The following is a 12,154-nucleotide window of genomic DNA, read 5'->3' as shown; positions in this document are numbered from 1 at the left end:
AAAGCAGCAAGGGAAAAACGACAAATAACATACAAGGGAACTCCCATAAGGTTGACAGCTGATTTCTCAGCAGAAACTCTACAAACCAGAATAAACACAAATACATGGAGGCTAAACACTACGTTACTAAATAACCAAGAGATCACTGAAGAAATCAAAGAGGAAATCAAAAAATACCTAGAGAGAAATGTCAGTGAAAACACGACAGACAATCCAAAACCTATGTGATGCAGCAAAAGCAGTTCTAAGAGGGAAGTTTATAGCAATACAAGCTTACCTTAAGAAACAAGGGCAATCTCAAATAAGCAATCTAACGTTACACCTAAAGAAACTAGAGAATGCCAGGTCATGGAAGCAGCCTAAATGCCCATCGACAGATGAATGGATAAAGAATATGTGGTACATGTATACAATGGAATATTACTCAGACATAAAAAGGAACGAAATTGGGTCATTGGTTGAGACGTGGATGGATCTAGAGACTGTCATACAGAGTGAAGTAAGTCAGAAAGAGAAAAACGAATATCATATATTAACGCATGTATGTGGAAACTAGAAAAATGGTATAGATGAACCAGTTTGCAGGGCAGAAATTGAGACACAGATGTAGAGAACAAACGTATGGACACCAAGGGGGGAAAGCCGCAGGCAGGTGGGAGTGGTGGTGTGATGGATTGGGCCATTGGGATTGACATGTATACACTAATGTGTATAAAATTGATGACTAATAAGCTGCTGTATAAAAAAAAATGGTTTTCATTAATTTGTGAGAAAATTTTCCACTTATTTTCCTGTATCTAATAAGTTAGTTGTATGCTTTTTTCTTCTTTATTCTCTTAATGTAAGTAACTATACTGATTGACTTTAGAAAGTTAAACCTTTCTTGTATCGTTGGAATAAACCTCACTTGTCATGATAGATTACAAAAAAAAAAAAAGTATTGACCATTGGCTTTGGAAGTGACCTTAACAAGAGTTGTTTTGGTTGACCTGATAGGGATGACATTCTGATTAAAATGGCTTAAGAGAAGATGGAGAAGAAAAATGGAAACTGCAAGTGTGGGCAGTTCTTGAAAAAAGGAAGTAGACGTAGGTGGAAGGAGGTGTGGGAGCAGAAGGGGAGCCGTTGTTGTCTGGGTTGACGTTGAGCTTAAACAGCCTGTGTGTAGGCGATGCTAGCATGAATGATCCATAAGGGAGGGGCAATGGGTAATGCAAGAGAGGGGATAAAATCGCGAGAGCCCTGCCTTTGAATAGGCAGGAGGTGACAGGATTCTGTGCATAAGTGAAGAGGTTTGCATGGATAATTCATTCTGGGAAAGGTTACAAGCAAAGATGCACACAGGTCAGTAGATATGGTGGTGGAAGAGTAATGATTTTCTCTTTTTTTCACATAGGTCTTTGGGCTTTATGTCTAAACAATAGCAGTGACGTTCAGCTTCCTTGCCTTGTTTTGAAGATCATGTAGTGTTTATCAGTTGTTTTGTGAATTGCAAGGGGCTGTACCTATGCAAGCCCGTATTAAAGGTGTTAGTAGGATATGAAGTTCCTATCATGTTAATTTTTCAAGTTTTTCCCCAAAGAAATAAATTACTCCTTAGCTTAATGTAAAGACCTTCCTCTAGTAGCACAAGGTGCTGTGAGGTGTGGATGGAGGGTGGAGCCTGTAACAGGATGTGAGTCTCTGAGTTTAAGGAAACTTAAAGACTGAAAAGACACAATTTTTAAAAAATGTTGAAGATTAATTGGCACTGATTACCTATAACTAATACTTTTGTAAATGATCCAAACTAATGAAAAACCCAAAGGTCACCTTTAATTCTGACTTTGAAATATATTATGGGCTTTTAATTTGGGGGGTTATAAATTTATACTTCTAAATATGTTTCATATAATTTGGTATTAGGACTAATTGTGAATCCGTTGTAAACATTCTCTGAGAAGAACCAAACCAGAAGCAGAAATGAATGACTAACAATTGCAACAGTATCTCAGTGATAGGTGACATTTAATAGTACTTGCTGTGTGTTAGACACTCTTATAAGTGCTTTGTATGAATTATGTAATAAATGAATGAGTGAACATGCTGTGCATGGAGGTAAAGGTTAATATGTCATGTGGTTAATTGAGGGCTGAGAGTATAGTACACACGTTTTTAAATGGATAATGGTGCAGTTTTTAAAGGACAACTTTGCTCATTTCATTCATTCATTTATTTTTTATTTATTAAGGGTAAGATCCTGCCAGCTAAGAGTACAGCGTTGAGTATGGTAGGGTCTCAGCCTTCTAGGTTTAGTGTTGTGTATTAACCTATAGTGTATTTCTTCCAGGTGTGCTGGTAGGATGCTATCCTCAAATATGTATTGTATAAGTGTATTTTTAAATTTATTTATTTATTTTTGGCTGCATTGGGTCTTAGTTGCCGCGAGCGGGGGCTCTTCTTTGTTGTGGTGCACGGGCTTCTCATTGCGGTGGCTTCTCGTTGTGGAGCATGGGCTCTAGGCACACAGGCTTCAGTAGTTGTAGCACAACGGCTCATTAGTTGTGGCTCACGAGCTCTAGAGTGCAGGCTCAGTAGTTGTGGCACACGGGCTTAGTTGCTCCGTGGCATGTGGGATCTTCCCGGCCCAGGTTTCAAACCCATGTCCCCTGCATTCGCAGGCGGATTCTTAACCACTGTGCCACCAGGAAAGTCCCTATCAGTGTATTTTTGAGTGAGGACTTTAAAGTCTATCTGATCAGTTTCCTTATATCTATAGCCCAGTGTCATGCACAGAACAGACAACAAAGTAATAATTGTTGGATGAATGAACCAAAGTGACACAAAACTAATGCACTGAATGATAGCCTTCAAGATAGCATTAGTTACCTACAGCAATGGACCAAAATTAAAAGGATGGAATTCAGTAAGAACAAATGTGAATACCAACTGCACAAGCTTAGTTTAGAGGAGCCAAAATATAAAGCCTTCCTGATTTTCATTGCCTGGACATTTAGTCTGAGTCTGTGTCATGTTGTGACTTCCCTCAAAAACAATGAATTGATAGTCCCACCTGTCTTACCAGGTCATACCTGGAGGACTGAATACTATAATATAATCTACCCCTATCCCCTCCTCCCCAAGTTGTGGTTCCAGAGACAGGGAGGCTGATATCAGCTTAGTCCAAAGTAGACATTTCACATATTTTCAACAGTGTAACAATGAAGTGGCTGTCTTCTGCAGTGATTGACTTGTCAAATTAGGTACTTAAGAGGGGCTGAGTTTAAATGTTGTAGAAGATGCTTGACTATTGTGCCTCTGATGTCTCTTCTGTGTGTGAGTCTGTGAACTGGGGACATACATCTGTCATAAACATTTAGGATATTTAGCTTCATCTGTTTCATATTACTCTCTTTCCACTGTAGCAATGAGTATTACCCAGCAGATCTGCAAGTTGCACCAACCCAGGATCTGCGAAGAAAAGGCAGAGGGCTGGGGGCAGAGGAAATAGAAGAGGAACCTGTTGCCGGAGAGGATGAAGAGTTGGGGGAAGAGCTGGCGCCCCAAGATGAACCCTCACAAAAGAAAAAGACAAGAAGAGCTGCGGCCAAGTAAGTTCAGCGTTGCTGAAAGATTACAGATCCACGGATCCAGGAGGAGCGGGAAGAGACCTCTTGTGACCTCCTGTGAAATAGTCTGGGACAAGATGAATTACTCAGATAATTATTTACCAAAGTGCTGAATCTTCCTGAGATTTTCTTTTACAACCTGAAGAAAACTGCCAGTGTTCTGAGTTTTTTCTTTGCTTGCTTACTATTTATTTTTTCTTGTTTAGCCACAGAATGTTAAGAGTTTGGGGACTTTGGATCATCTGATTGTAGCGCCTTTTTATAGATGAGAGCACTGGGGCCTGGAGCAGTTAAATGCCCTTGACCTTTGTCGTTCACTTTCATAGCATTGGGACATTATGTTCGTGTACTGGGGCAACACAGAATGGAACATCTTTTCCCTTATAAATAAGCACATCAGCACTCTTAACTTTGCCTTTTGACTTCTTTCCTGATTACTTTTGGCTTTCTTTTTTTCCATGCTGTTACATTCTCTTTCTGACTCTCTGGTTTATTCATTTACCTGAATTGTTAGAAACGTTAGAAAAAAGAAGTGACTCTGCTTTCAGAAGGTACTCCAGCTTACTTGAATATTGTCTGAATTGGGGTGTCAGAGATCCACCAGACTGGCGCTGCTGTGTTATTTTAACACTTTACATCTCAATCTGATATGCACATTTGTTGAGTCTTTCCCATGAGCCATTTGTTAGCTCATCATTCAGCAACTGTATCGAGGTCCTTTTGCTAAGTGCTGGGCAACAGAGATGAATGGTACCTAGCTTCTGCAGAGTTAGAAGCTCAGTCTAATGCCTGGTGAAATATTTTAACGAAGTATCTTTAAAGGAGTTACAGGAGCACAGTAAAAAAAAAATGACTTAATTCTGTCACAAAGGGAAGACTTTTACAAAGGGGAGGGCACCTTTGAAGCTGCAAGACAAAAGTTTGCCAAGCACAGAAGGGCTTGCCAGCTAATGGAATTAGTGTATAAAGCACAGGAGTTTATATACTAAGATCATGGCTAAGCTTCATGGAACCATAGTTCCTTCTCTGCTCCTACCTTCTCACAACTCTGAGCATTCTATCCCCTACTACTTCCTCTAAGACAGAGATCGCTGTTTTCGTCTTTGTATCCTTCAGCATAACAGCTATCCAAAGGTTTGTCCTTGTGTTTATTTGTTGAATAAACGAATAAGCTATTCATGCATTCATACCTCTTCCATTCTCACCCCTGGACCTTTGCTATGTCCTTCTTTCTGCAGTCTCCTTGCCTCCTTGCTGCCAAGTGAAATTCTAGTCATACTTCGAGGCACAGTTCTCATTCTGCTTCTTCACTGAAGCTCTTCCTGTCTTTTAAACTAGAAGTTATCTTACCCACCTTCAAGCTTTGATAACAGCTGTTCATACCTCTAATCAGGTGCTGCTCCTTGCCTTGGGTACTAATTTTTTTATAAATCATCTATGTAAATTAAAGACTCTTTAAAAATAAGTTCCATGTCTTAATTAATTTTCCTGCCCCCTGTAGCCAAACCTAGAATGTTGCTAGCATTCCCCATCATTGAAAATGTAAGTAAATGGATAATCACATTCTTGGGGCCATCTCAGTATATTCACAGCCCAATTTTATAATCCATGGAACACGTTCCTCACTGGCAAGTATTTAATGAGAACGTGAAAATTAGCTCCTGTTCTCTTTGTCTCCTGAAGGCTACATGGCACATAAAAAATAATAAATGTTGAGGGAAAGGGTATATGTTTCAATAGAAGATTTAAAAAATTTATTTGTAAAACTGAAAAGGCTCCGTGATAAGTAATTACAGAGACATTGTATCAGTCAGAGCTTTCCAGAGAAACAGAACCAGTAGAATGGAGATATATATTGGGGGGTGTGTGTGTGTGTGGAGAGATTTGTTTTAAGGAATTGGCTTACGTGATTATAGGAGCCAGCAAGTCCAGAATTTGTTGGGCAGATAGCAGGTTGGAAACTCAGGCAGGATTTGATGCTTGTAGTCTTGAATGTGAAGTTCGAAGGGTAGGATTTCTATGTGACAGTCTTATGGCAGAATTCCTTTTCTGAGAAACATCAGTTTTTGCTCTTATAGCTTTCAGTTGATTGGATGAGGCCCATCCACATTATTGAGGGTAATCTCCTTTATTTAAAGTCCACTAGTTGTAGATGTTAACAACACATACAAAATATTTTCATTGCAACACCGAGATTAGTGTTTTGTTACATAACTGGGTACTGCAACTTAGGTTGACACATAAGACTAATTATCACAGGCATTTAAGCTAAATATAAATAATAGTGCTTCCCTTACCCCTATTTCTCTACAATATCTTAAAGAGGTCATAATTTCCAGCCATTTTTCTCTATATTAACTAGTAGGGCTTTCACAGTTTTGCTTTCTTTTGCCTAAAACAGAGAAGTGTGTTGTTTGCTAAACCCTTGGGAGCTGAAGCACCACAACTTGTGGTCTTTCATTCAATCCTCACAGAAAATCTGGGAGGTCTTGTCTTTGTCGAGATGAGGAACCTGAGACTCTGAGACATTCAGTGACTTTCCCCAAAGTCAACAGCTCAGAATGGCAGAACCACACATGCAGCTGGTTTCCACCTCTCTCACTTCTCCCTGCTTAAGTATTTTTAAAGCCTTGTAGAGTCTATGAATTAGGAAGTTGAGCATGTAAATGCAGAAGAAGCGCTCTTCTCGTTCTGTCTTGGTAGATGATGTGGTTTGTTCGAGGCAACCCCATCTTCAGATTTAACTTTTACCACAGAGCATTGCTCTTTCTTCCTCCTTCTTGGTAAGCAAGAGCCATGGTTACCCAAACTTGGACCTCTGTTGCCTGACATCAGTTTTTATGTTATATAAAAGTGAGGAAGTGTATATTTTTCCACTTTCCTGTCTACTGCATAGGAACTAGATAAGGAATCGTTCCAAAAATTATCTGTGTTCAATCTTGGAATGTATTACCATTTTGATTACTTTCTTTCTACATTTGGTTTAATTTATGGTTTATTCTGAGGACATCCTGAATGATTTTCTGGGGTGGGGAGCCTGAATTTCAGGGGAGGACCTGCCTGAGATTTGGAATTCCTGGAGAATGATTTCCTAAATGCAAATAATTAAAACTTGTATGTGTAATTAACAATGCAACTATAGTCAAGGTGTTCAGAGTACCTGTCACAGACTAAAATTAGTGGGTACTATCATCTCAAGAAAATAACGTCTGTTCTTTAATTCTGTTTTTTTCTGTTTTTCTCGGGGGTTTTTTGTTTGTTTTTTAGGCAGTTAATTGCTCATTTGCAAGTTTTCTCTAAGTTTTCGAATCCACGAGCCTTATATCTGGAATCCAAATTATATGAGCTGTATCTTCAGGTAAGTAAAATTAATTCATGCCACTACAGTTACTTGTGAACTTTCCTCTCCCTTTTTCTTTGCCAAAATAACTTTTAGGTTTTCAATAATTGTTGGAATAGGGCCCATATCTACACTTTAAGTCTAATTTTTTTTTAATTAACAGATATTTTCTGTATCTTGAGAAACAGTTTTAGACAGTACTAATTTAGCAGATTTTTAAAGAAATTTGGGGTGACTAAACATTGATCGGCTGTATTAACAGTGAGTATAACAAAGCGTTAGTTGTCTTGTGAGAATTCGTTTTTAGAAGGGAGTGAGGGTTTGTGCCAAGAGAGCTGCTACTTTTCACTGCTAGGCAAGTTAGCCTTATGGAGCGCCAGGGTTTCAGAATCTTTTCGACTGAATGAAAACAGATAGAATAATAGTCCGTGGAAATCACAATATATGACCTTGAATTCCAAAAAACGTTGCAGAAAAAAATTAACGTCAGGAGCAGAGTAAGCATTGGATGTCATTCTAAACCATCTGGGGAAACGAGATTTTCTCTTTTCATTTGGATGTTTTTTAAATGAAACATATTATTTCATCAAAATTTGTCCTTGTTTTGCCCGTAATTCAGATATAACTTGTTTATAGAGCCAGAGCTCAAAACTCTCAGTTATCCACAGGAAACAAAATTCTGAACTGACTGATCAGAGAGGCTTCAGAGCCAGGTCTTCTTTCCTGGCATCTTCCTGACTGCTCTTACCTTCACGGTATTAGAAGAGCTCTGTCTCATCACAGGACCAGCCCAGTTGGTGTAAATCTAGACTCATGCAGGGAATTGGCCTTGGACAAAAGACAGATAGACCTGAGAATCTGGCATGTGGGAGGCAGGTGTCAGAGTTGTGTTTCTGTTTTGTTCTTTGCATATATTCTGTTCATCTTCCTTTACCTCCAGGAAAATGTAAAGCTATTATCAGGAAATCATCCTTAACCCATGTCTAAGAATTTAGATTCTAAGAATTTTAATTGAGCAAATTAGTACAAGTAAATTATGATCCCATGGTATATGTATATCTGACTTCATTAATTCTATAAAATATCATTCCTAGTTGTTGCTACACCAAGATCAAATGGTGCAAAAAATAACACTGGATTGCATAATGACGTATAAACATCCACATATCCTCCCTTACAGGTAAGTTATTTGAAGCTAAAGAAATACTTGGGGGCTGATTTTTAATCTTTCTACCAGACATCTTCTTATAAAGTAATTTTATAAAGGCCTAGGAAATTCCCTCCCTTCTAAGGGGATCATAATGCTATTTTCAGGTAAGAGATGAAAACTGGAAGTATGTTTGTTAAGAGTGCTTGCCCATAGATAATAAGGTAGGAGAGAGAATATTAATTGAAAAGTATGTGTTGAGGTGGCTATATCGTTTCTTCTTGCTTATACAATGTCATAAAATCTTGGTGATTACTTAGGGAGTCATCATAATCACACCCTAAGAACTGAAGAAAGCTTTCATATTATGCTTTTATAAACAGCTGAATTATTGACTAGCCCCTTATAATCCTTTTTACCTTTTAAAATTTGAAAACTTGCCATTTTGGAAGGTATTTGTGTGAAGACTTTCCTTTATGGATGTCAACTACAGTATAAACTATTCTTAATACCTATTTCATTTATATATGTATAGTACTCTATTAATTATATTTTTTTAAAAAGTATTATTGATTAAGTGATGATTTGTGCTGAATTCTATTTTTAAAGGGAAAACTTACAAAGATTGCTTGAAGACAGAAGCTTTAAGGAAGAGATAGTGCATTTTAGCATTTCTGAAGATAACGCAGTAGTGAAAGCAGCCCACCGAGCAGATCTGTTTCCTGTTCTGATGAGGTATTTATACACTTTCAAAACTGATTTTTTAAAAGTTGGTCACAAAAACAATTGTGAGTATCGTATTATGATTCAGCAATTGTAATGGAATATTTCATTTTGACTTTTATTTAATTATTTATTTTTAAAATTGGTCTTTTGGGGAAGTCAAATTGGTATAGAGACTTATTTTAAATATTTTGTCCCTAACATGAGGAAGGATCTTGCCATGGTGTTATTTTAATAATACTGTTGAAATTAAATCCAGTATTTCTCTAAGGTTCGCTATTGAGAAATAGTAGAAATAATTCATTCGTTTGGTATGTAACTAATTATGAGATATAAAAACTATTGATTTATTTAACCATCCACGTTACAAAACTTTATTACTAGTTTTCATAGTTTTCATTGGATTTTCTGGGTCAAAAAATAATAGTGAATAACAGTCATCGGTCAGGTTGTTAGTCCCCTGTTTCAAAACCCTTTGAGACCCCATTTTACTGAGAGTAGCAAAGGGAATCCTTACTACGCCTTTAAGGGCCTGGTATGACCTAGGCCAGACCTACCTCTCTAACTACACCTCTTCCATTTACCACCCCACTCAGAGCCCATTGCACAACCTTTCTTCACAATACTTAGTCATCCAGCATAGCCTCTTTTCTTATTGTGTATCTCCCCTGCTAGAAGGCAAACTCCATGGCTCTTAGTAAATAGTGGTCAAATGAATTTTGTGTTCTCTTTTATGATATAAATCCCTCTTTCTCTGTTTTTTAATTTACGTATTCCTTACAGAGCCTAGAAGAATTAACTGTGGTAATAGTGGTTGTGGTTATCCTTGTCTTGCTACTGGCTTTAACAGTAATGTTTCTAAAGCAGTCGTTCTTAAAATGTGGTCTGCTCCTTCTTGGTGGGGGCTGTCCCAGAGATGTTCTCAGGAGGCCCACGAGGTTAAAACTTTTTTCATAATACTACTAAGACATTACCTTTTCCATTGTGCTAACATTTGTGCTCACCAGGCAAAAGCAATGATGCGTAAAACTCCGGGTGCCTTAGCATGAATCAGGACAGTGGCTCCTGACTCTGCTAGCCATTCTTCATTGCCACAGACCTGGAGTTTAAAAAAATAAAATAAAAAGCTGGTTTCATTCAATACCCTTAGATGAATCTTGGGCCTTGAGTACTTGTCTTTTTATTATTCTATATGCAAAAATGGGAGGGATGCATGAGACACTTCTGCCGCTCACTTGTTCCCATGGAATTTTTTTCATGTTTTCCAAGTAACTGATGCATGTTACAGGATCATTCATGGGTAAAGATCTGTTCAAAGTGCAAGATAGACAGATGGATTTTAATGTAACAGAGTTCACAAAGTTCACTGATACGGTTTCAGATTCCACCTTGCAACCAGCCTTTAAGAAACTGCATCCTGTTGAGGTTTGGTGTAGTATCAATGTGGAATATCCACAGTTATCTGAAAAGAATTATCTGAAAGTTTATAAAACATTTTTCTCTTCTACAACTACATATCTGTGTAAGGCTGGATTTTCTTCAACCACAATATATTGCAACAGATTGAACGTGGAAGCAGATAGGAGAATTCATTTATCTTCTAATAAGCCAGGCAATAAAGAAATTCGGAGGAAAAAAAAAAAGTAAAACAATGCCTCTAGTCTCACTAATTTTAGGAGGGACAGGTTCGGAATATATAGAACTAATTTTTATTAGAAATGTTACTTTTGCTAACTTGTTTTAACCTGTGCTATGATAAATAGCAATAAATAAAACTCATGTATACAAAAGCTCTCCAATAATTTTTAAGATTGAAAAGGGATCCTAATATTGAAGAGTTTGAAAACCATTCTCTTTAAATTTTGAATGTTAAGTCAGTAGTTTTATCATGCTAAGAAAGTAGCTTTTATTACTATGCTATTTAGTATTTCTGCTAAATGGATGTTGAATTTTATTAGAATGACTATTAACCATGTATTAAAATGATCATATTAACTTTTTTCTATGAGCTATTGATCTGTATTAATCTAATAGATTTTACTAATGATTCTTTCTTGCATTCCTGGGATAATCCTTATTCAGCTTTAATATCATTTTAATGCAGCACTGAGTACTGTTTTCAGAAATGTCGTGGGGTTTTTTCCCCCAGTTATTTATTTATTTATTATTACTGAATATTTATAATATTGTGTTAGTTTCAGATGTACAGCAAAGAGATTCAGTTATACAGTTTCCTGTGCTATACAGTAAATCCTTGTTGCTTATCTATTTTATGTATAGTAGTTTGTATCTGTTAATCCCCAACTCCTAATTTATCCTCCTCCCCCTCCCTTTCCCCTTTGGTAATCGTAAGTTTGTTTTCTATGCCTGTGAGTCTGTTTGTTTTGTATATAGATTCATTTGTATTATTTATTAGATTCCACATATAAGTGATATCATTTAATATTTGTCTTTGTCTGACTTACTTCACTTGGTATGATAATCTCTAAGTCCATCCATGTTGCTGCCAGCGGCATTATTTCATTCTTTTTTATGGCTGAGTAATATTCATATATATATATATATACACACATATGTTTATATATACACACACACCACATTTTCTTAAACTAGTCATCTGTCGCTGGACACTTAGGTTGCTTCCATGCCTTGGCTACTGTAAATAGTGCTGCTGTCAACATTGGGGTGCATGTGTATTTTCAGAAAAATTAAGAGTTTTCTCCAGATATATGCCCAGGAGTAGGATTGCTGGATCATAAGTTAGCTCTATTTTTAGTTTTTAAGGAACCTCCATACTGTTCTCCATAGTGGCTACACCAATCTACATTCCTACCAACAGTGTAGGAGGGTTCCCTTTTCTCTACACCCTCTCCAGAATTTATTATTTGTAGACTCTTTGATGATAGCCATTCTGACAGGTGTGAGGTGATACCTCATTGTGGTTTTGATTTGCTAGAAATGTTGTGTTTTTTGTTTTTAGGCAATATTGGTATGTAGTTTATTTCTCTTCCTTAATCCATCTTGATATCACAACTATACCACCTTCATAATTGAAAAAGGACTGTTTCCTTCTTTCTCTCTGCTGTGAAACTATATCACGGGGATTGTTTTTCCTTGGAAGTTTTAAAAATTCATCCGTAAAACTATGTGAGCTCCAAGTCTACTGATTTATTCAGGGTTTCTTAAGTTCCTTTTTCTTATTTATATGTGTGTTTTTGCCAGAAAATTACCCATTTAATTGAAATCTTTCCAGTTTCCTTATTTTACTTATAGTTATGCTCTTATTTTACTTCCTTTTAATCTATATATTCTTTAAATTTTTTTTTTTTTTTTTTT

The 12,154-nt window shown here is 36.9% G+C and overlaps 1 protein-coding gene across 2 annotated transcripts in view; it reads left to right on the top strand.

Moving 5' to 3' along the window:
• Nucleotides 1–12,154, top strand: part of UTP20 (UTP20 small subunit processome component) — a 90,318-nt gene that overhangs the window by 30,752 nt on the left and 47,412 nt on the right. For both annotated transcript variants that reach the window (XM_024732102.1, XM_024732103.1), the window contains exons 22-25: nucleotides 3,405–3,590; nucleotides 6,876–6,966; nucleotides 8,043–8,128; nucleotides 8,705–8,830. In XM_024732102.1, coding sequence (XP_024587870.1) covers nucleotides 3,405–3,590; nucleotides 6,876–6,966; nucleotides 8,043–8,128; nucleotides 8,705–8,830 — 489 coding nt within the window. The remainder of the gene's footprint in view (nucleotides 1–3,404; nucleotides 3,591–6,875; nucleotides 6,967–8,042; nucleotides 8,129–8,704; nucleotides 8,831–12,154) is intronic.

This window comes from Neophocaena asiaeorientalis, unplaced genomic scaffold, assembly GCF_003031525.2.
Source record: "Neophocaena asiaeorientalis asiaeorientalis breed wild unplaced genomic scaffold, Neophocaena_asiaeorientalis_V1.1 scaffold418, whole genome shotgun sequence".
NCBI lineage: Eukaryota > Metazoa > Chordata > Mammalia > Artiodactyla > Phocoenidae > Neophocaena > Neophocaena asiaeorientalis.
This window is presented reverse-complemented; position numbering and strand designations above follow the sequence as displayed.